Genomic DNA, 24,456 nt, shown 5'->3' with positions numbered 1-24,456 from the left:
TTCAAACATGGCCTTTGTTTAGTTACTTCATTACGTTCAAGAAGAAAAAAAAAGCTTACCCCTCCTCGATTATAAGAAAAGAATAGACACATTTTATATTTATTAAGGAGATTCTTTAATTTCATTAAACTGGATTATTTTTAATTAAAAAATAACATTCTTTTCTTAAATTATTCCTCATTAAATAAGACTTTGTTAATTAAGATTTATTTATATTTGAGAAAAAAAATTAAAAAGATTTGTTGATTATATTCGAGACCAAAGAGAATGCCTCATTACATTACTCTCCTATATTTTTTTAAGAAAAATTATTAATTATATAAATTATATTGGTAAAATAATTATTTTTGATAAAATATATTTATTAAAAGAGTTATAATGTACTGATTGTAAATTATTAATTATATAAAGTATAGTATTGTTTTCTTAATTTTTAAAAGTTAAATACTAACTAATGTCCTTAGAGTATTGGTTAAGAATTTTTTTTATTTATTAGAATGTATAAAATTATATTGCCCATGACTTATTTTTACATATTCTCATAATCTACCTAATAAATATTTTTTATTTGTAATTTTTTAACCAATATTTAAAAACACCGATTAGTAACATCCATTTTAAAATACTGTAACAAATATTTGAAACTAAATTAGAAACATAAAAAAAAAATAGAAACCTAAGAAAACGTGTAACTTGAGTGAGAATGAATGAATATGAAATTCACCGTGAATGCATTGGTTAGGAGTTTTACAAGGTAGTTGGATAATTACTCGAGACGTGAGTCGTTTTTCATTTTTTGAGCAATAACAACGCGGTTTTTATTTATAAATAAACCTATTTGGTGCTTAAGTGAAGACTATTAGTACAATGTACCTGCATTTTTAATGATGCTAATAGAACAATAGGGAGATTACGGAACTGTGCGTATGAAGTTCCGGAGGGAGAAGTTACTTCGGGTTAGGATTTTAATTTAATGCACATAAAGCAAACAATTTGTTGAGAAAGAAAGAAACAGAGTGCCGCAAAATGCTGAAATAGGGTTGCTTTGCTGACTGTAACGGGAACTTTCTCTTTCAATTAAAATTGTTTGTTTGCTAGAAAGGAATGAAAAGGAAGCCTCGTTTGCAATCCCTTGTGAAAATTTTCCAAAAAATAATTAAAAAAACTCTATCTTATATGCTTAACTTTTGAAGAAATCTATCGTTACAATGAAAATAAATGAAAAGGAAAAAAAGTAATGCTGGACTGTCTTGATGTTTTGTGCATCTTTGATTTTATTTTTTTATAAAACTGAAATAAATCTTAGTGTAGATTCATTGGCAATTACTCTGTTGTAGATTGATTTTGCATTTGATGATGCTGATGCTATAGAAGAAGGAACATTTGTTGCTATGTTTTTTGCAGCTCAACTGGATGACAATTGCTGAAGAGATTGATGATATGTTTCTGGGTGATGCTGAGGTTTCACTCTACATTTACTCTTTTGCTGAGTTTATACACATGCATATAATAAAGAATGTTTTAACTGGTTGCTTGCTTACCAACTTAAACGAGTGACTGTGACATAAAGATCTCCTTATTTGTTTTAAAGATCATGATATTTTGATACGGTTTGCTTTGTTGATGTGTATAGATACTGTATGCAACTGAGTATAGGCTTTTCTGTTAAATGATTTAGGATTTTGTAATGATCCACAACAACAACAATTCAAAGCTTTTGCCACTAAGTGGAGCTGGCTCCATGAATCAAACATGCCGTTGTGTTATTACCACCAAATTTATGAAGAGGCTATTTAATTCTAGATCTTTTTTCAATGGTTTCACATAAGAGTCTTTCTTGGTCTACCTCTACCTTTGGTACTCAATCTGATCAGTTCTTCTAATAGGGCCTCTATGGTCTTTTTGTCACATGTCCAAACCTTATTCTACCATTTTTTCCTCAATACATACCACTAACTTTCTCTCTAATATCTTCATTCCTTATTGATTATTTGATCTTTTATTATGACATCTCATCTTAGTTATGATCTGTTATTCTGTGTAGAAGTTTTGTACACTACTATCCAGTCATTTGATGACACATCAAAAGAGTTTGATTATGACAGAAATTACATGAGACGCCATACTCTTTTGTGGCATGGTAACACATGATAGAATGATAGTGTAATAAATAAAGTTTTATATAAGCAGTGAATCGAAATTAAAGCAAGATTTATTACCCAGTTTTCTGGAGAACCAAAGGAGTAAGTTAATACAATGATGCAGTCATGTAGTTATTGGGACCTCCCCATTTGGTTCACATGGTCAATTAATACTTCCCATGTTTAGTATGCAGTCATTTTTTTTTTTCATTATAGTATTTCTCTAGACAAGAAAATTACTGTTTATCCCCAAAAACAACAATACATTCACAGTGGCACCCCATAGCAATTTGCAACACTTGCCAAACTCTTTTCCTTGCCAGTGAATAGACAGAAAAGGATGAAAGGAGTCAAACAAGTTCATTATCCCAAAAATTGTTAAGAAAACCCAATTACAAAGTTGCTAATGGAACTTAACAATCACAATGCTAAAGGATGATTATTTGTCTCTGAAGAAAACATATGATACAGACATCAACAGGAATAGCCTTGTCAATCCTACAATTCTGTAACAGATCATTTATATTAATTCTAAAAAGTGTCATAGTCCAAACAAAAGCCTTTACCCTTTTTAGAAACTAAACTTTCCAGGACTTAGATATCGTAAGGTTTTGAACAGTGGGATTTTGAATCAGAAACTGGAAAGAAAAAAAAAAGATGTACTGGAATAAACAAGAAGGTCCTAAAAACCATATCCTGTTATCCCGAAAGGTGAAGCAATGACATAAAATGTTGCTGAATTACAAAAGAATGCCAGAGTTTTTGGTTAGGAGTTTCTTTCTTCCCATCCTTCAGGGAGAAAGTTGTTTTCTTGACTTCTGTTAGAGTGCTAACACATGGTTTATCTGGGTTGGTTTATATTGTGGACTTATAAAGGGATTGGAAAGCTCTTTTGAACCGTCTACTCTTTCTTTGTTTCCTGTGCTCCTCCTCATATTTTTATTTGATCAAGGAGGTTTTCTTGTGCTCCTCCTCATATTTCTCTTCATTCTCTTCTCTTAATTATTTTATCAAGAAATTATTTACATTGTGATTATATTTATCATGGCTCTTTGTAAATGAAGGTCTGGAGAAGACCATCTATAGGGCAAGCAGGTCCACTAGGAGGTGACTTCCCAGTAGTCACCAGCGAAGGACATAATATTCCTGATGTTATCTTTACATCTCCAATAGAAAACCTTGGTAAGTTCTGCAAGTGTGATGCCTGTTTCAATTTTCAAGTGATAAACCTCATTATTTGTGCTGGTCCGTTCCGCTGACTTAGTATTACTTGCAGCTGAAGTAGCAAAATGCCTTGATAAAGTTGATGGAGTTGTGGACCATGGTGTCGTATCTAAAGTCCCGTTAGTTTTCTCTATTTAACTTTTATACTCTTTTAAATAAGTAGTTGACAGTCACACTGATTGAACTGAACTAAAGATAAGATGGTCACCACATCAAAATATCTGATACTGCTTTGAGTCTCTCTTGTACTTGAAATGATTGGTAGAATGATTTTCTGTTGAACCTGATCTGATTTTGCGATTTGGGCAATATTTCTCTTCCACAATTCTTTATCTAATGCACTATCTTAATATGTTCCTCAAAATTGGTTAAGAAACTCTCATCAGAAGGTTTACCACACATATAAAACATCAAATGATTCACTCAGACAATTTCATTTATCTTTCTGAGTCTGTCAGTATTCAATGAAAAAGTATTGCTTGACATATGCTTCAAATAATGTTAAGAACTTAGCGGTTATATCCTCTAACTGACAAAAAGAGATGCAAAGGTTATAAAGTTTTAGTTTCTTTTCGTTTTAGAGTTGTAGTTTGTGCTATAGGTGCACCAATTTTTTTAGTCCAAGGAATAAAATTCAAATGCAACCATGGTCAACATCTTGCTCACTTTAAAACATCACAGTTTCACTAAGTTGGTTACAAGTAATTGCCTTGGTTTTGTTAATATTCTTTCTAGACGAAAGAATCATGGAAAGGGGTTTGCTTGACAATATCAACTATTCGACTTATTTATTTCTATTATTATGTAATGCAGATGCACAGTTGTAATTGCTTCTCAGACTGGACTGAAAATTTTGGACAAACTAACTGCAGATATAGTGGGTTAGGCTTCAGAGCTTATAGCTCTGCTTTGCACATGAATGTAAATGTAGTTGTTTTTTCCCTCTCCGTTATGCTTTTTACCTGCCTGTGTTTTTTCATCCTCCCTTCCCAAAGAAATGAGTAATTGTGACTGTATCAACACTGGCAAAGGAAGCTTAGGGTTATGTGTGTTTATAATGTTTATATACATGAAACTTCATTTGCCTTTTTTATTTTATTTTTTCTATTTTCAGTTCCCATGTGCTTCTATCATCACCATGAATAAAGGATGGGACTGGGGGCTGGTTTGTTTTTCTTAATCACATTGCATTACATCAAATCATGTAGATTACATTTAAAAAACTCCACACGACAACAGACCAGCAGGTTATGTTATGACAAACACGATTCTATTTTAGAAGCACACAACAAAATTATATTTCTGCTGCATTTTTTACCACTAATATACCTGATGGAACAATTCCGTTATAAAAGTATATAATAAAATCGTGTTTCTGTTCCATTTTTTTCACCCTAAATTTATGTAATAAAAACACGATTTCATTGTACAAAATATAAAACAAGATTATATTTTCAAATTGGAGAGGGAGAAGAAGGCAACAAAAGTTGGTGACTTGGTGGGAAGAGAAGGAGGAGGGGAAATGGAGGTGTGAGGAAATGATGTAAGGGGTAAATAGGTTTTCTTGGGATTTGGATTCCCTGCAGTCGGAGAAGCATGCATTCACATAGTTAAAAGATAAGAATTGTCTGATTAAGATTTGACGGTTCATAAATAATTTCGAATTTTCGATAAATTCAACTTAAAAACACTTTTCAAATACTGATGGTTCGATGAAATCAGATGGTCCACATTCCTGACTGTGTGATTGTGTGAAGCAGGGAATCCAAATCCGTTGTCTCAAGGGTTTATGAGAAAATAGGGGGTGAAAATAGCAATTCAGAGGGAGAATAGCAACTCCCAGATTGCAATAGTAATCAAGTTGGAGCCCAAGCCTAATAATAGCCCAGAAACACTGCAAGGCTGAAGTCGTCTAATTAAGCCCAATAACAGCCCAGAATAATTACAACGCGAAACAATAAGAGTGCGATTCTGAGTTCTCTCTCTCTCTCTTTCTTTCTTCCACTGTATCTGCGTGTGTTTGCGAATTGTGCAATTTTCAAGATCTGAATCAGAGAATAGATAATAATGGCTACACCGGACCACCTGTTCAACCTCCGCAACAACTTGTATCTCGGGGCGTACCAAGCCGCCATCAACAGCGGCGACGTCACCAACCTCTCCCAAGAAGACTCCCTCGAGCGCGACACCCTCGTCCACCGCTGCTACATCGCCCTCGGCCAGCTTCAGTTCGTCATCTCCGAGATCCATGACGACGCTCCCACACCTCTCCAAGCCGTCAAACTCCTCGCTCTCTATTTCTCCTCCCCCGACACCAAGGTCGCGCCTTCAATCCTCTCTGCCTAACAAATTAACATTTGTCCAAATATATAAATTACATTTGTCAAATAAAAAAAAAAAAACCCTCAATTTCTCGTCTCCCTGCTCATCTCGTCTCACGTCCCTCCTCAAAATCTCGCAGGATTCCGCCATCGCGAGTCTCAAGGAGTGGCTTGCCGATCCCGCCATTGCAAACAACGCCACGCTGAGGCTCGTCGCCGGTCTCGTCTTCCTCCATGAAAATGATTTCAACGAAGCCCTCAAACACACCAATGCTGGTGGAACCATGGACCTGTATAATTATAATTATTATTCCTTTTTTTTTGCTTTCCTTTTTTCTCATTTTATTTAATTGTTTTAGTTTCGTCATTGTAATTATTTGGGTTTTTTTTTTTAAGGCACGCGTTGAATGTTCAGATCTTTATTAAGATGCATAGGTCGGATTATGCTGAGAGGCAGCTTCGGATCATGCAGCAGATTGATGAAGATCACACTCTCACTCAACTCGCCAATGCCTGGCTCAATTTGGCTGTGGTACTAATTAATTAATAATTTTAATAAGTGTTATAATTAGAAATTAGAAATGATAATGATAAAGAAAAGAGATGAATTTTGGTGTTTTTGATTGATTGGATTGGATGATGGTGGTGGTGGATCAGGGTGGGTCAAAGATCCAGGAGGCGTATCTGATCTTCCAGGATTTGTCGGAGAGGTATCAGTCCACCAGCTTGCTCTTGAATGGCAAGGCTGTTTGCTGCATGCACATGGGCAACTTCGACGAAGCCGAGACCCTTTTGGTTGAAGCTCTAAACAAGGCATGTTTTACATATTTATGTATCATTCACTTCTATGGATTTGACGACACAATTGATATTGCATCATGCTTACAATTTGTCCAAGATTTGAAATTGCTGAGTGATTTGATTGAGTTCAAAATGATCTCAATTGTCTTCCCATTTTGCAACTATTCATGGGATCAATGTTTTTTTAAGAATATTTAAAAGAGATATGATAAACATACACCCCATCTTGGGGTGTGTTAGATGAAGGGAGAGAGATAGAAAGAAAAAAGAAAAGGGAGAAAAAAAAAAGTGACAGATGTGATAAGTATTATTGTAGAAAAGATGGAGATATGAAGATAATAGGGTTCAAAGTGAATTTATGTTTGTAATTTTTCTTTTAAAATTCATCATGTACTGAAATGAATTTTTTGAGATATTTACTTCGTGCTAGCTCTTGGTTTTAAACCTTTAAGCTGTTATACTAAAATGGCATTTGATTGGGTGATTTGTTGTTTGGGAAAATTGTGTGGCGAAAATGTTTCTGTGGTTTATACAGGATGCCAGGGATCCAGAAACTCTAGCCAATCTAGTTGTATGCTGTCTTCACCTCGGCAAACCATCTAACAAATCATTCAGGTAAACACGCACTCAGGACATTGTATGTCAATTGAAAATATCCTAGCATGGATGTAGTGTCATACATGGGCTGGCTAAATCTTTGGTTGCCTTGAGAAAGTGTTGTTGTTAACTAGTGTTTTTTTATATCACTTGTTAAAAACCATGTGTAGCTCTAAGTGTGATAGTATTTGGTTAATGGGAGCTCCAAGATCATCACGGATGGAGCGATTTGTTTTAAATGCTTTCAAAACATGCTTTCAAACCCTGTTGTTATAGTACTAGAATTTATATGAATTCAAAATTAAACCAAACAATATTTCACGGATCACATATATTGGAATCCAAACCACACCATGGTTGTCAGTTTGGCTTGTTTCCCCTCCAAGTTTCTTTGGAGTATCAAACCTTATTTATACCATATCAATGCTAAATTTGTTGGTTGTTACATTCTAAACATATCATTCAATAATGATAGCAGTTAGTAAAGTTAACATCGGTTGTGTTGATTATTGAATGATTGTAATTAGTCAAGTTAACGTCAATTGTATAAATATGAGAACATAACTTAGTCTTAAACTCACATTGCCTAATAGAAACTTTAAATTTAGTAATAACTGAATCAAGCACTGTAGTTCTAGTTCAAAGAGTAAAATGGTAAAATGACAAGCACAGAACTGTAATTTAATTTATAGATTTATAGAAAATGTGTATCATCTTGGAAATATTTGTATATACACATTTGTTCAGTTCAAAGGGTTAAATAATATTGAACCAAACCATGTTTCCTCTCAAGCCATGCTGGGAAAACTATTTTGAAGTTGGAATGTCTCTAGTTTAAAGGCCTTATGCTTTATAGGAATCAACATACATGTAATTTTGGCTGACTCTCTAATTTCCTTTGTAAAAATAGCTTGCATCTGCACAATCTGTCAATCTTTAATTTTTACTGCTAATCACCTATATAATTTTAACGAGTGACTTGGGTTAGAGTTTTTTGTTTCTTATTGATTGGTTGAATGCCCCCCATTACTTTTTCTTTGCCTTCTGTAGATCTGGGTAAGTATTCACTGTGTCCAATATAACTTTCACTCGTATTATCAGAGGACTTTTGACCAATGAATGACTTGTATTATTGCTTTGCAGCCAGCTGAAAATTTCTCACCCAGAGCATGTATTGGTCAAACGGGTATCATCAGCTGAAGAAAGTTTTGATAGAGCGCTACAATCATTTTCCTCATGAGTGTCGATGATTGAATTTCTTTCAAGAGTTGAATGGTGTGAGATCTTCCCATGCAATTTTTACACCTTATCGTGGCTATTGTATTGGTTCCGTATCTTAGAACATACTCAACTGGGTAATGTGTCATAGTATTCAAATTTATAATGTTTGGTTTACTTTAGTCTTGATGTTGTAAAAGCTACATCTGACATTAATTTTTAAACAATTTCATTTACATCGTATATTTTACTAGAAAAGGAAGAAATACCAATAGGTTTTAAGTATACAAGATTACGATTGTGTGGATGGATAGGGAAACTCTATTAAATTTTATCCAAAATTTTGCATTCTTGCATTTTTATTTTTCAATTAAAAATAAAATAGATTGCCTAGCATTTGCAGCATTGGCATTGGCATTGGCCTATTTTGATAAATAATACGGAATGATAACCTGACTCGAAAAACGAGTTAAGACTGCAATAGTGATAAAAAAAATACAAATTAGAAGATGAAACCTTTCTTTACAATCAACGGTATGGCTTTGTTATTCGTAGCTATGTAAAGTCATCCTTATTCCTTAGCATCTATCAGAACTCTTCGTGGATGCTGGGTGATGGTAAAAATATTAACTTCTGTCAACATAATTGGATTTTCCCAACCTATTGTGACCTCTTTGAACCTTTCCAACAGCATTGGTCTCTCTTTGAAAGCTCTAATAGCAGATTTTATTGTAAATCATTCATGGAATCTGCCTGAATGGTTCAATCCAAAGGGCCCCTGCTATAGCTGCGAAAATCATTCAGATTATCATCCTCAGTTTTGAAGCTGAGGACCTTCTAGTTTAGCATGGCTCGACTTTTTGGATCTCTCAGCTTTGAAGAGAAAAATGACATGGCGGCCCTACATTCCCCCAGCGTGCTATTTTGAATAAGCTAACTACATATCATGGTTTTAAATTGCAGTCACAACATCAAACATCAAGGTGTTAAGAATTGTATCAAGCTTACCGAAGGCACGAGCTTTCTCTTGGGCACATTTTTCGTGAGAGGAATTTTAGCCACTCACGATACTTCTGTGAATAGTTTTTGCTGGTTGGATTTGATTCCACATATGATAGTTTTTTTAAAAAATAAAAATAAATAATAGCCAAGCTTTACCTAACTACGTATTTAGGTAGTTTTGTTTTCCTTTTGAATCTCTCATGGGTTTGGCCTTTGTCCTCCCATGCTCTTTTGTTATTCTGCTTCTTTTTTGTTAATATATCTCGGTTGTGCTGCTTTTGGTTGATCAATCAGAACGCTTTTAAAAAGTATAGAAAATGACAGACAATTCTACAATGATATTGGACACGTCAAAATTTTGATCGAATCTCTGTTCAACCAAATTGATGTATAGACTAAAGAGGTTCTTTTTTTTGTGTGACAAAAAAATAATATTAGAGCAAAAGAAATAAAATCAAACATGCAAATAATATCGGTGAAATGAATTCCTGGGCTCAAGTTGTTCCAAGAAAATGAGACAAGAGTAGCTTTCAGATTCCTTTTTATTAGCTTTTACTTTCTACATTCCATGAAAGAGAATAATGAGAAAAAAATTTATAGGATTCAACATGATAACACCTTTTTTTTCAAGATAAAAAAAAATATCCCAATACTATATTCCCTCCATCTCAAAATAACAAAATAACCGATGTTTAAGGTTGCTTCACACATATTAAGAAAAAACAAGTATTTCAAGAAAATGATATTTATTAGGATATAATTTTACTAAAATATCCTTATTCTTTTTCTTAATTTCAATAAATATATTATTAAGTCTTTCAAGACAATCTCTTCAAAAAAAATAAAAAATTCTTTCAAGACAACAGTATTTATTATCCAATGTTTTAATTTTCAAATTTGAACCAATTTGATAATAATAGTTTTTAAAAGGTTTCCATAAGGACTCCCTAGTCTTGCAGAAGATTGAATTGGAAGTTTATTTTACCTATGTTCATTAATCTTTGATAAGAAAAATTAATGAACTTTTTCAAATGACTAATATAATAACATTAACTTTTGAAAAACTGATTATTTTAATCAATTCCCCTCCCTGTATACATGATTGCATTTCATTTGCTCTAGTGAGGTGAATGCTGCATTGGCAAGAACCAAAAGATAGAAGAAAAGCTATACCAACCAGAGGCTGGGCATTATATTATTTATTATTATTGACTCATTGTATGTTGAATACACATGTAAGTATAACGAATCAACTACCAAACTCCCTAAGGACGACCAAAAAGAAAAAGAAAAAAAAAATCCTGAGCACCATGTAAAAGAGCAGTTGATGGCCAACTGCTTGGCTGAATGGCTAGAAACTCAGATTGCAGATGAAATACCGTAACCGTTACGATGAGCTTTTTGCCATTTCCATGCAACCTGCAAACTCTTCTCAAGGTCAGTGTATTGTGCGGTCCAATTCAGTTCCCTGTTGATCTTAGAAGGGTCACTATACACCTCGGCATAATCGCCGGGTCGACGTGGAAGGTAGTCTACTTTGATGTCCACCCCTGTGGCCTTTTTGCAAGCATTCACAAACTCCTTCACTGATCTACCTGATAAATGTTAAATAATAAACTCCCCATGAGAAAATAGGTGGATTTGCATTATTAAAGCACTATTCAAAGAGTTGTAATAACACCTACCCTTTCCAGTTCCAACATTGTAGATCCCTACTTTAGCAGGTTGTGCCTTCTCAAGAGCCTTCACGTGAGCATCAACCAAATCAGTTACATCAATGTAGTCTCGTATGCATGTTCCATCCGGTGTCTTGTAGTCAGTTCCTCTAACCTGCACGGTTCATTATAGTTTTACAATGGAGAAAATTAGTTTTCAAAACAAACAAAATCACTCAGCTAGCTTTCAAGTGATATAAATTATAGTAGGGTTTAAGTGATATAAATTTGTCGTAGAAAGTAAACAAGTGTATTAGATTGAGATTTTAAAAGACTTTTTTATGATAAAAAAAGTGTGGTATTCAATTAAGACTATCAAGATTTTCAGTGTGTGTGGGAATAGCAAGATTATCACAAGTTTGATAACTTTGGAAAATATGATCAGGCTTCCTCCCTATGTTCTCTTGGCAATGCATCAAAAGCTATTTCCTTGACTAATCTCCTAACAGGATGGATGGATTTTGTGGAGTCTCTCTGACTTATGCAAAGAATTCTGTTTCAGCACAAAAGTAAAAATGATAATCTTAACATACCTTTAAGCCAGTTGTAATACCACGAGCTGCATCAAAGCAGGCACCAGAAATTCGGCCATGTTCACGAAGTTCAGGTCTTGGAGCCTCACCCAATCTGCCCTCTGGGTCTGATCCAATCACATTGAAGTATCTGAATGTTTCCCAGAGAAAACAATAATTAAAACCATAACTAATTTTGAATAGTTAGTTATATTTAAATCGTTCCATTGATTGGCTACACCATGTTTTGATATGAAGAAGCATATCAGGGGTCTCCCTCAAATCTTTATCGAGGGATAAACACAAAGACATTGACATCAAAGAGACAAGGGTAAGAAGATTGCATGTATATATTAAAGTGGCAGACAGCAGGATATCTGATTTAAAATAAGGGAAAATCCACAATATAAATGTAAAATACAAACCTCAGAATCATTACTGCCATCTTAGAATTTTTGGAAAAATCAAGGATGATATCTTCTGCCATCTTCTTGGCTTTTCCGTATGGATTAATTGGTTTCTGGAATTGAAGAACATCAATTTTAATACTACATCCCAATGTGTATTAAAGTCATAGCAAGAGTTCTTAACCAAACTCCACAATACAACCACACCTAGATTTCCCACCTGTTCTGTTGTTTCTATAATAGGCATCTTTTCAGGTTCCCCATATGTTGCACACGTACTAGAATATATTAATGTCTTCACACCATATTTAGCCATAGACTCCAATACCAACAAGGTATTCGATGTAATATTGTGATAATACCTGACAAAAAAATATGTTAAAAAATACAAAGTAGAATTGAAATAGATGAATTTTAACACAAAACCATTTCATATAAATCTCACAAAAATAATCAAGCATCCCCCCCTCCCGGGTATCCAGGAATTTTATTTGGGGCCAAGTAAGTTTACTAAGTTAAAAGCAATACAGTCTAGAAGACTGGTTTTCTACATTTACATGCATTGGTATACATAATTTTCTAGAAGACTGATTTAATTAATTGGGGAATTCATATAGTTTTACATAGTCTTACTATTGCAAATATCTTTGGAACATCAGGATGCAGCACGAGAACCACACAAAACTCGTCAGTCTATTCAATAATGCAACAGTCTATCAAAGGGGCAGTATGTTTGCTGAATACCTTATGTAAACTAACTTCCATGGCATAGAGAACTATTAATATTGTAAACAACCACAATGCTAATCGAGTGCATCTAATCATCAACCTCAACTAAGAGAGTTATTACAAGATACCAATAGAACCAACTGGTAAAAGAGAAAAAAAGATATGAATACTCAAGAAACCAAAAGACTTCTATTAATTTACCTCCGTCTAATCACTATACCGAACAGTCAAATACACTTTCGGAGGTTAATTTAAGAGTACCTCGGCACCTCTCCACATTACTATTACTTTCCCACCACTTGCCTTGTTTACATTTTACAATTGCTTATTTATACAAGGCCCTGTAACTACTCAGCCTATTCAGTCAGTCAGTCAGTCAGTCAGTTAGTTACTGACTGTCCCATCCCTCCCCTGACCCATTTTTATTTCTTCTGACATAGATCTGCTTGGTAATGGGCCTGCTATCAGATACACAACTACACACTGACAACATCACTTACTATTCTACTAACAATTAGATCCGACTCTCAACCAAATCATATCTAATACTTGAATATATGAATTGTATATTCTAAAATGCCTCAAGAGAATGTCCCCTTGGCTGTTTATTTATAGTAATCAATGTTTAATTACAGTAATAATCTAATCCCTTAATTGTAGGGATAATAATAATCAAGCTAAATCAATTAAATAAAAAATAGTAACTAGAAAACTAGATCAATAACATAAATAAGGAAACAATCCTAATGTAAATAAGGAAATAATCATATCAGATTTATATCTGAACAATAATTATAACAAATATCAATAACATAATACATTTTCTTAAAGTTGTTATCATGTGCACACTCTTAAACACCTGAAATTGGTTGAAAGTTGAAACAGTACTTACTTAAGAGGGTCAAGTGTGCTCTCTCCCACGTATGCAACGGCAGCAAAGTGCATCACGGCATCAAATTTATTATCTGAAAATATTTTATTTACCTAATATCCAGTCAAGTAGACAACTTTTCTTGGGCATTCTCTAACATTATGCTTCAACAAAATGTTCAAATTCAACACCAAATAATTTCTATTAATAAGGAAAGATTATAAGGATACAGATTCTTTATCTCCCAAGTCAGCATATATAAATTGAAGCCTTCCAGGTTCTGGAAATAAGTCTTGAAGAACCCTGACAGCACCCAAATTTCCTCGTGACAGGTTATCCTGCAAAGAAGATAAAATGTTTAGCAGGCAGACCAGTAAGTGCATTCAAATTTATCACAGCAGTGTTCGGTATTATGAAGAGGCAAACCACTATGGTGACACGATAATTTTCCCTCAGAAGTCGTAGGGTAGCATGTGAGCCGATATAGCCTGCACCTCCTGTCACTAAAACATGAGTGACACCTGGTTCATGGATGGAAAACTGAAAAAGGCCCCAAAATAAAACAATCAACAAATAGAGCAAAAGAGTAAAATAGCAGTCAATTTACATATACAAACAATAACAAGAAAAGATAGAAAAATTACAGAAAATAACATTTCTGTAAGAAAATTTCCCTTATAAATCCTCATTTTTCTTTATTCTAATTTCTTTCTTTCTTATATTAATCTGCCATCACTTGCAAAGTGCAAACACCAAACCAAAACTACACAAGCTTCATTATTCTTTAATTTGATAAACAGTAAAAATAACCTGTCATCTCTATTAATAATTCATCTACCACTTCAAGATAAATCATGATAATGATAATGCAAATATATAAAATTACCGGACTCGGGGGATTCAAAGATGGAGATCTCTTGATCATGATAATGCATAATGCCGTTAATGCTGCAGCAAGAAAAACTTTTCCAACAAAATTGCCTTTCCTTTTTGGATCCACGTAATCCATGCCTAAAAGTCAGAAGAAGAAAAAATCTTAAAACATCAATTTAATTATAATGAGAAATAATGATGAATTATAAGTAAACAACCAAGCAACATGAAATAGATTGCATAACTTTGACAAATAATGAATTTACAAACACCTTATGCAAATACTCGTGTGCAACCTATCATATACTGATGTGATAGAAAAGGCAATGCTTTTCAATTCATATTTTGAAATTGATTGATATTTTATGAACCTAAACTTCATTCAATATAAACAGAGAATTCGTCATACAACCATTTCTTCTCAGTTCTACAATCTTACCTCCCAAAGACATAGATCTGGTTGTCCTGGGCTGACTTCTGATCCTATTAAAATTTAGCATTTGCAAAAGTAACAAGGTCTTACTCCCCAATACAAATGATCATATCAAGTTCCAATCCCAAAAGGATTTCAATGATATGCTGCAGTGAAAACCAGACCATGTAAGTTTATTTTTCTCTGGAGAGAAAACATCAAAACAATCCTGAAGAAGTTCACAAACTGAAAAAACCAGCACAACAAAAATCAAACAAAGAGAAATATCTGTAGAAGGGTAAAACAAGAAGTTTTGTTTTTTGTATGTAAAAGTTTGGAAGGTTAAAAAGAACATAAAAACAACAATGAAAAGGGGTAAAAGAAGGATTCAAAAAGTTTGGATACTACTAAACACCACAGAACTAAAGCAAACAAAACCCGCCAATTCACCAATAAATTCGAAACTAACAAAGTTAATGAGAGAGAAAGTATCCAGAAATGAAAGATCCAGAGAACTCCAGAAGAAAGAAAATCCTTGTAAGATACAAAGCAAACAAAACAAAAAGGCTTAAGATTGCTCACAGTCACGGCCATGTTTCACCCCAAAAACAACATAGCAAACGACAAGCACATGAATAATCTGTCAGAGTGGGTCAGGGCAAGAAGGCACGAGGGAAAGAAAAAAAAAAGAAGAAGAAAAACCCACAAAACCACTTTCAAAAACAACCACCAAGAAATCCAGAAAACAGCCTAGGACCCCCAAAAAAAAAAAAGCTTCAAAATTCCAACATCAAGATCCAACACATACAACAAGCAAGCATAAGAAACCTCGTCAACTAAAGAAAACATATCAACTGAACAATAATTCAAATTCAAAAAACAGACAAAAAAACTCTTTTGTTTTACACTTGCAGAATCACCAACTAATAACCAACCAAGAAGATCAAATACCAACCCAGATACTGAAAACCAACAGATTTGTCAAAACCGAATCAAAGGGCTTAAATAGCCCAAGCCAAATAGTAGTAGCAGCAACAAAACCGTCTCTTTTAAAAAGGGAAAGAAAGAAAGAAAAAGAGAGAGAGAGAGAGAGAAGAAGCACCTTAACAGTTTAACCTTATGCGGTTGCCCAGAAGCACGTAAAGCCTTAGAAGGTAAAAAAAAAAAAAGAGTGTAAATTTAACGGTTTTATGAGAATAAGAAAAGTGGGAAATCTGAAAAAATAAAAGAGAAGAAAAGTAGTACTAGATTGTGTGCAGAATGCAGGGGAGTGGAAAGAGAATGAGAAGAAAAGTACAAATGGGGAGGGTGGTGGTGCAGTGGAATTTTTGGTGTGGCGTTGAAATTGTGGCTTGTGAGAGAGAGAGAGAGAGAGAGAGAGAGAAGAATGGGTTGTATTTGTACTTCTAATATAGGCTGTGCCTTCTCTGCATCCATGTTGTCGAAGCGTTACGGGGCATTCAGACCGGAAGGAAACAACGTCGTAGACTCTCTTTTTTTTTTTGTGGTTTTATTTTTCTTTTTCTTTAATATTTGTTTTTTTTCTCGCTATTCCTTAAGGTATAGTCAGAGTTTTTCTTTAATATTGCTTTTTTTTTCTTTAAATTGTTTTTTGAAGTTTGATTTTCTGGAATAGAATTTCATTAAATAAAAAGTTAGAAAAGAGTAAGTAATATCTTTTAGTCAATTATCATGAGAACAATAAAAAAAACATTTTCATAAAATATGTTTTATTTTATAGTCAATTAGAAGGAAAAAAAAAGCTTTAAAAAAATGCTATATACTATCGTTTATCATAAGTTATCTTATTAAGTCAAATAAGATGACTCTGAACGAATTCATAAAATATTTTTAGAATTTTTTATGTCCAAAAATATGTTTATTCTCTTATGTCAAACATGAAAATCTTTGATACCAAATTTTCTTTTAAGATAAACATTTCTTATACTAAATGTAGTGTATTTAAAAAAAAACTACTAAAAGTCATGTAAAAATTTAGGATATTTAATTGAATTTAATTTTTATGTATTGTAATTTATTATATTCTTTTATATTGTTAATCAGACAAAAATCATATTAATGATTAATAGTTAATATAAAAGATAATAAATTTATTATACATCATAATTAAAATTATTTTAATTAAATTCTTATAATAACAATGTTAGTATATTTTAATCAATTCTTATTAATTTTAATATTGTTGTATTATGAGTGTAAAATGTTTCTACATGTTCATTTATACTGTATTAACACCTTATTTGATACTTTAGTTATATTAAAAATATATAAATCTCAGATTCGTCAATTAGTGCATCAAAATATCATTAAGGAAATGTTTATAAGAACTTACTTACGTGTTTGATATGTTAATAAGTTGTTTTCATCTTATTTTACTAAGTTTTTCAGAATAATTTAAGAAATTTTATAATTTATATAAAGAATTTAATGGTGATAATATAATTTTTAAGATAAAATTAATAAATTTATCATAACTTTTTCTCATGTGTAAAACCAGTCTAACCTTATTATATTTTTAATTGCAAAATTTATTCAATCAACACTCCAGCGCATCCTAAATACAAATGTAAATCATCAATAATAATAATAATAATAATAATAATAATAATTATTATTATTATTATTATTATTATTGTTATTGTTATTATAGCAAAATATATTTTGATATATCTTTTTAAATAATTAGTTTGTTATCAAGTGAAGCTCCATTCTAGTTTTATTATAAGAAAATTATGTTGTATTTTAGTATGTGAACCTTAACCTGCACCATACTTTCTCGGTCTACTTTTTTAAAAAAAAAAAAAAAAACTTTCTCAATTTTTTTTAAAAAAACTAATTATTCATTTAATTTTTATAGTTTTTAAACTTATCTTTTTTATCCTTATGATTAATAAGTAGATTTTATAATTCATGAATATAAAATCTATTGTTAACGAGAGATAAGTTTAAAAACAACAGTAATTAAATCTAAAAAAATACTATTTATGTAATTCTTAAAACAATCAAACTTGTTATTAAACAAATTAAATACCATTCAGCGAAAAAAATACAAATTAAATACCAATAAAAGAGTATGGTATTAAGTATTAACATTTAAACTCAAAATGTATTTTGATTGATAAATCTTTAATTTAAGACTTTTTCAGAAACTACCCTAACAAAGATTATAACAGAATTTTATGTTTAAATTTAAAAAATAATTTAAATAACTATTTATAAATTTTAAACATACCAAATTAAAAAAAAACATTTTCCTAAATAAAATACAAATTAATAAATTAATGACAATATATAAAATATTTTACATTTGGAAACTCATCAACGAATAAACATTTGTTTTAGTTTTATTTTTTTACAACGGCAGCATTGAAATTTTAATATAGGACTACAAAATACTTAAACCCTTATTAGTAGGCCAATTTGAGTGGATATATTTGTTTTAATCCCTTTGAAATACAGGTGACATAAATATAATTATCCAAGAAAAAGGTACTTCGATCAATTATTCTAAAAACAAAGGTACGTCAATTCATTCTCTTCCAAATTCAAAACAACGTAAACTTTTTTTTTATGTCTACGACTATGGAGTACTGTAATTATTGGATTAAAACATTAATGCCATTTTTTTAATGTCATTTTTAAGCTTTTTTAAGACAAATGCAAATTGATACATTTATATTTAAAAGAAAACAATGGTTAATATTTAAGCTTAATTCAAATGAAAAATTTGAAAGTGAATAATGCTCTCATTCTTGAAAGAAAGTTGACATGGTGCTCCTACAGCAATGTTTACAAAACAAAAATGAAAAAAATCTAATAAAAAAAGTATTTATTGTCATGAAATTATAAATATTTATTTCCTTTTATTAAATATTATTTTCTTAAATTCATTTTTGTAGTATACCATATTTATTATTCTCAACTTCTTAATAAGCAATTAAAACATTTGTTAGGAATGTTTATTTAAATAAAAATATTTTTAAATTAGAAAACATTTATTAATTGAAATACTTGTTAATATTATCCTTTTTTAAGAAATTATTATCTTTTTTCTATAAAAAAACAAATAATTATGAGTTTATTTTATCCTAGAATGAACACAATTTATTTTACCAAAACTACCCCAACGGTTTATAGGTTTATTATTAATTTTATTCATAATAAATAATAATGTCTTGTTTTTTACATCATAATGTCTTTATTGGTGGATTTGAACCCTCTCACTCATTTATTGTTATTATTAACATGATATATGTTTAACTCGATGCTTATTCTAATAAAAAATCTGATGAACTGTTTAAAAAAAACATGATGAACGTATTTGTTTGAATTTAAATTTAATTCAACTAAGAGGTAATAATGAAATATGATCGAATCATTTCAATTTTTTATATAATAAATAAATTTTAAAATTATATAAATTATAATTTAAATATAAAATTTAAAACGAATAATATCTAAATGACATATATAAAATATTAGACATAATTAAAATGACACAAATCCATTCAACAGTATGTCTTTAAAATTCTGATTCTTTGGAAAAGAACGTGTTGAGCATCCAATAATATGCATTTGTTATATGCCCCTCCTCGCATGTCAGTGTTACAGTTCAATATTGGGGACCATATTCTCTATGTGGGGACTCATTCATGATGTTCTTAATTTAAATATTTTTTTGGTGAATGTTCTTAATTAAAAAATTTGAAAATAATCCAACCTAATAATTAATAGCGCACGTCACTACAATAACGAGTGATGACTTTATTTCAAATATTTTCAATGGTTTTATATTTGCATTTGGATTCATTCCATTGATGCTCGATGGATGACCTTAAAGTAGTTGCCACTTGAGCAGGTATGTGAAAAAAATTGAAAAGTTCTTGAAGTAAGAAAATTAAACGAGATTGGGTAACAAATTAGGCACAAAACTATTAGTAAACATTAATTAATGCATCAAATACATGTATCGATCGTGCATTGATAGAGTACTTGTCAACTTTAGGTAAAGTGTTATTCCGTTTTTTTTTTTTTATACAAGTTATCAAAACTATTAGTTTTGTTTCTACATTTTATATATAACATTTTCCCCAAAAGAATCTCCTTTGATTTTGACATTATTTGTAAGGTATGGTTAAAAAGTTTGCATTATCTTGAAACTATTTAAATAAAGAGATACACGTTTGCTCACAAAATAATCTTTTGTCAACATTTCTTTTAAGACTTACGTAATTATCTTTCTTTTAAGCCTATCTATACCTTACCAAATTATAGGGTTTTTATTAAGGAGATATATATAAGTCAAAGTTTAAAAACTTATATTTACTGTTATTTTTATAATTATTAGAATATTAATTATTCTGTTTAAATATTTAAAAATAATTTTTAGGAATATTGAATTATATATAAATTTATGTTAATTTTAAAATAAACATAAAAATAATTAATGATAAAATTTTCTTTATTCTCTGTATTATTTAAATAAAAATACCTTATTAATATATTCATAATCAATATTAGATATTCTTTATTGTTATTATATATTATCATCTTTATTATTTATCTTTGGTCTTAAAAATAAATAAAAAAACTACAAGCACATAATATCAATTGGTATGCTACTAAATAATAATAGTAATGGAATGTTCACAGCAAGTAAGTAATGTTGCAGACTCGTTCTCATGTTTTGCTATTTGCAATATAAAAAAAATCTATAATAACACAATTGATGTTAATTATATCATATCTCTCAATTGTTTTGTATATAAAAATCTATTAAAAATACTATTTTACTATAACATAGATGTGCTCGATTTTTATCTTTCATGAAGTATATATATATACATAGTCCTGAATTGGTTAATTACACAAGTTGACTAGGTTACCCATTTTTTTGTTATAAATAATCAGAAGTGAATGTTTGCATCTTATTCTTATTAACACAATTTTTGTGAAATAGTTTTTAAATTGTTATACGTAACACGTGGTACCTAAATGTACGGGAATTTTAAATCTATTCAACTAAAAAATAATAATTATAATTATAACTATAATATAAAAAACTGAAACAACTCAACTTAATTGTCATTTTGTTAATTCATTCGGATTTAAAAAATTGGGATGGGAATATTTTGTGCCTCTATGCTGCTCTCCCTATTTTCTAAACTACCTCATATATCTGTTTTACTTGGCAAACTATTTCTCCACATGCTTCCAGCTCCCACTTTTATTCTATCACCTTAAATTAATTAACCATCCACTGTGTATGAAAAAAAAAAATACCAAAAAAATTGTTATCAAATGTTTGGTTTCGACCGTTCGGCTCCTAATCGGCTAATCCCCATTTATCATTGAAAAGCACGTGAACTTTTTTTTTATATTAATTTCTTCAACGTTATTTTATGGTATTCCCCCCCCCCCCCCCCCCCTCCTTTTTTTTTAATACTAAAGCGTCTCCTCATAATTCTTACAAGAGAGAAGGAGACAAAAGAATAAGATAAAAGAAATGAAAAATAAATAAATAAAGGGTAAGAAACCCATTATTCTCGCAAGCAGTATAACAACACAACTAACTTGAAGAAATTAACTAATTTTATTCCTTTCATGAACACCCATTTTTATATTTGAATATTTTTTATGATATAATTTTTTTTTATAAACACTTATAAGAAGAAAAAATAGGTAAATAAAATAAATTGAATATATCCCATAAGTTTAAATTCACTTTATTTTATTTTTTAATTATTTTCTTATTTTATGAGTATTTATATAAAATTTTATTTAAATGGTATATTATTTTTAACATAATATCAAAATATCAATTATTTCATTAATTGATTTATATCATAAGTAAAAAAACAAACAAAAACCCAATATCCCACAAAATAAAACAATTTTAGTACAATTAGTTGCAGACGATTTTTAAGGCGAGAACATGATTCCCCTTTATCCACCTTGGAAGGAAACCAAATGTCTACTATCAAAACCGATCTTGCCAATATGAAAAAGAATTATGCATGCATGTGAACCATTAAGCATGTCAACAGTTATGTTTTGTTTTGATTTGTTTTTTCCAATAATGTTTTGTGGGCTCTGTGGAAGGTGGCTATTCTATCCTGGAGATACGGCAAAGTCATGCAACTTTCCATTTTATACGTCATGAATAATGACCAATTAAGATAATATTTAATAAGAGTGTGTTAAATTATGAAATTAGGTAGTGTTTGAATTTTCAATACCTATCTATCTATCTTGGTGTGCACTTCTTAGCCGGCACTAACCAAGTGAGGGTTATTGGACTTTTTCCACTGACTTTGATCCCTTCTAATTAGAAAGAGACTCAATACCAAAAATAAAATAAGAAAAAACAATTGAAAGAGACAACTCATTTCCCACCTAAGATATAATAATATATTCCGTTCAAAGCTACTTCAAGATTAATCTTAGCAAAGTCTTTGTCAAACCTTCTTTTCTTATTTATGAAGTGTAGCGGAAGAAAGGGGACGTTTAGTTAAGGACGAGCTATATTATTATATCAAGCATTTTTTCCTCTTTACTTCGTCTTGAGGAAGGAGTTTGTCTATCGTGTTGGAAGGAGATTGTGATTGTGGAACTAAATACAAAAGGATTAAGTTGTTACTATTTGTGTTCGGTTTCCTTTTCTAAGTCTTACTTGCATAGTTGCATGCCATTTTAGTAAAGGTGATCAGAAAGTTGTCCAAATTCTTCTTTATCTCTTAGCTAATAAATGCTAACTCTCTAAACACCCCCTAAAAAATTATTTGAATCTCTATATTCTGCTTTAAAGTTTGTGTCACTATAATTAAGCTATAGAGCCAAAATTGATTAAAACAGAATAAAAATATTTGTTAACGTGAGTTATTTGAGTCAATCTAAATTTTAGAAATAACATATTAACAATATATAGTAAAACATTTGGACTAAGAAAGCCATTTGTTTTAATTGATCAAATTTACAAGTAGGGTTATTTTAGTGAATAATTAATTAGTTCTGTTTTATAAATCAATACAATTATCATAGATGATATTTTTTTTTTGTTTAATGATAATCTAACAAACCTTTCCACTTTCTAGGACTATTTACTCTTGGAGTTGTTTGGTGGTTAGAACAAAATATGATGAGAATAAATAGGCTATAATTTTGATGTAATCACTTGTTTGGTGGTGCATAAACAAAATATAATTTAGTTATCATCATATTTTATTAACGTATTTCCTAGTTGAAGGGAAGCTGAGTTAGAAAGCAACAAGGTAAGATAGTTATTTTTTCTCCCTCCCTCCCTATCTCCACCCCCATTGACAAGGTAAGATAGCTGGATTAGAAAGCAACAAGGTCACTGTTATCGCCATCTCCATCGTAGTAGTCATCATTATTACCATCATCATTACTGTCACTCCTAACTACTATCGTCATTGTCCTGCCACCACCAGTACCACCACCGTCACCGCAAAAACCTCCATCATCGCCACCACTTTCACCATCATCACTATTATTGTTATTGTCATCACCATCATTATCACCACTAACATAGTCACCATCATCTTATTATCACCATCGTCATTACTGTCACCACAACCATTATTATTATCCTCGTCGTCATCATTGTCATTGTTATTCTTAACATTACCTATCATTATTTGGTCATTATCACAATATGTACTAAGCATTGGATAAGACTAAGGTATAACTTATTCTTATTTTATAATATTCTAATCATGTTCTTATATCATCCTATCATATATTGATGACCAAACAAACTCTTAATTTAAACCAACTTGATTGTCCTAACAAACTTTTTTATATTTTTAAGACTTTTAAATTTTTATATTTCAGACCTTACTATTAAATATTTCTTTTATTTTGTTAATTTTATAATTATTTAACTTTCTTATCCAACACTACATTCAGAAGACTAAAATATAAGAAGAAAAAAAATTATCCATGCTAATTAAAAAAATAAGTTAACCTCATTTAATTTTAATAGTCTCATTTAAAAATTAATTATTTTCTTAAAGTATCATTTACATTTAACTGCACAGGAAAAAAAAGGTAGTTAAAAATAAAACTCTTATTAAATTAAGGATATTTTAGATATTTTGTTTGGTGAATAAGGTATTTTACATATGATATTATTGAATAGGGTGAAATTAGTTAAAATTTATTTATATTTTAGTTTTTAAAATTTGTTTGACATGACAACCTATTTAGGTCGTCAGTTATGCAACGTGGTTGCAGACTGCCTTACCTGAAGTCCGTTTATTTTGCGGGTGATGCCAATGTGAGCTTAAACCAACAAGCTTGTCACTGTATTTAGCTCTATTTATAATTGATTTAGTTATTGTCTAAAGTCCAAAAAAAAAGTTGTTGGAGAATTAAAATGTTCATTTTCAGTAATACTATTTTTAAAACCCATAAAACAAATGATATTTAATAATAAAAACTTCAAAATGATAATAATCTTTTTTTTCCACATGTGCTGTTTTTCTTCATAGACACAGTCCTATTCCAGATATTATAAACATTAAATGTAGACACTTTTTTCAAGATTTGAACCCTGATTTAGTTCGCCACACTATAAGGGAGTAGCTCCTT

The 24,456-nt window shown here is 30.8% G+C and overlaps 3 protein-coding genes across 5 annotated transcripts; 2 read left to right on the top strand and 1 right to left on the bottom strand.

Annotated features, from left to right (window-relative positions):
* The first annotated feature begins 982 nt into the window (after nt 1–982).
* Nucleotides 983–5,256, top strand: LOC114367955 (probable ribose-5-phosphate isomerase 4, chloroplastic). The gene is made up of 4 exons (XM_028325234.1): nt 983–1,461; nt 3,206–3,323; nt 3,418–3,484; nt 4,179–5,256. The coding sequence occupies exons 1-4, from the start codon at nt 1,414–1,416 to the stop codon at nt 4,249–4,251; spliced, it is 306 nt and encodes a 101-aa protein (XP_028181035.1). The 5' UTR covers nt 983–1,413; the 3' UTR covers nt 4,252–5,256.
* Nucleotides 5,257–5,340: 84 nt separating this feature from the next.
* On the top strand, nt 5,341–8,560 carry LOC114367954 (coatomer subunit epsilon-1-like). Its single transcript, XM_028325233.1, has 6 exons — nt 5,341–5,684; nt 5,827–5,978; nt 6,083–6,218; nt 6,344–6,499; nt 7,023–7,102; nt 8,228–8,560. The coding sequence occupies exons 1-6, from the start codon at nt 5,433–5,435 to the stop codon at nt 8,322–8,324; spliced, it is 873 nt and encodes a 290-aa protein (XP_028181034.1). The 5' UTR covers nt 5,341–5,432; the 3' UTR covers nt 8,325–8,560.
* A 1,900-nt stretch (nt 8,561–10,460) lies between these two features.
* Nucleotides 10,461–16,219, bottom strand: LOC114367833 (UDP-arabinose 4-epimerase 1-like). Of its 3 annotated transcripts, XM_028325041.1 has the most exons (12): nt 16,069–16,219; nt 15,926–15,969; nt 14,851–14,990; nt 14,425–14,549; nt 13,965–14,078; nt 13,769–13,876; nt 13,560–13,651; nt 12,159–12,300; nt 11,957–12,051; nt 11,553–11,682; nt 10,990–11,134; nt 10,461–10,899 (listed from the first exon to the last, which is right to left on the bottom strand). In XM_028325041.1, the coding sequence occupies exons 3-12, from the start codon at nt 14,909–14,911 to the stop codon at nt 10,664–10,666; spliced, it is 1,248 nt and encodes a 415-aa protein (XP_028180842.1). In that variant the 5' UTR covers nt 14,912–14,990; nt 15,926–15,969; nt 16,069–16,219; the 3' UTR covers nt 10,461–10,663. The 3 variants fall into 3 exon arrangements, with proteins under 3 accessions (XP_028180842.1, XP_028180844.1, XP_028180843.1); XM_028325043.1 differs by lacking the exon at nt 14,851–14,990 and having other exon boundaries at nt 10,468–10,899; XM_028325042.1 differs by lacking the exons at nt 15,926–15,969; nt 16,069–16,219 and adding an exon at nt 15,779–15,798 and having other exon boundaries at nt 10,468–10,899.
* Between the last annotated feature and the right edge of the window lie 8,237 nt (nt 16,220–24,456).

Source organism: Glycine soja, chromosome 9 (genome assembly GCF_004193775.1).
Source record: "Glycine soja cultivar W05 chromosome 9, ASM419377v2, whole genome shotgun sequence".
Classification (NCBI taxonomy): Eukaryota; Viridiplantae; Streptophyta; class Magnoliopsida; order Fabales; family Fabaceae; genus Glycine; species Glycine soja.
The sequence above is the reverse complement of the archived record's forward strand: the minus strand, read 5'-3'. Positions and strand labels throughout refer to the sequence as shown.

Excerpts from the sequence above, each read along its gene's own strand:
- LOC114367954 (XM_028325233.1), top strand. The coding sequence starts at position 5,433 with ATGGCTACACCGGACCACCTGTTCAACCTCCGCAACAACTTGTATCTC. Across the intron at positions 5,979-6,082 it reads GCTGGTGGAACCATGGACCT|GCACGCGTTGAATGTTCAGA; the intron begins GTATAATTATAA and ends TTTTTTTTTAAG. Across the intron at positions 6,500-7,022 it reads TGGTTGAAGCTCTAAACAAG|GATGCCAGGGATCCAGAAAC; the intron begins GCATGTTTTACA and ends TGGTTTATACAG.
- LOC114367955 (XM_028325234.1), top strand. The coding sequence starts at position 1,414 with ATGACAATTGCTGAAGAGATTGATGATATGTTTCTGGGTGATGCTGAG. Across the intron at positions 1,462-3,205 it reads TGTTTCTGGGTGATGCTGAG|GTCTGGAGAAGACCATCTAT; the intron begins GTTTCACTCTAC and ends TTGTAAATGAAG. Across the intron at positions 3,485-4,178 it reads GGTGTCGTATCTAAAGTCCC|ATGCACAGTTGTAATTGCTT; the intron begins GTTAGTTTTCTC and ends TATGTAATGCAG.
- LOC114367833 (XM_028325041.1), bottom strand. The coding sequence starts at position 14,911 with ATGCTAAATTTTAATAGGATCAGAAGTCAGCCCAGGACAACCAGATCT. Across the intron at positions 13,652-13,768 it reads ACTTGGGAGATAAAGAATCT|GTAAATAAAATATTTTCAGA; the intron begins GTATCCTTATAA and ends ACTGGATATTAG. Across the intron at positions 12,052-12,158 it reads TTATAGAAACAACAGAACAG|AAACCAATTAATCCATACGG; the intron begins GTGGGAAATCTA and ends CTTCAATTCCAG.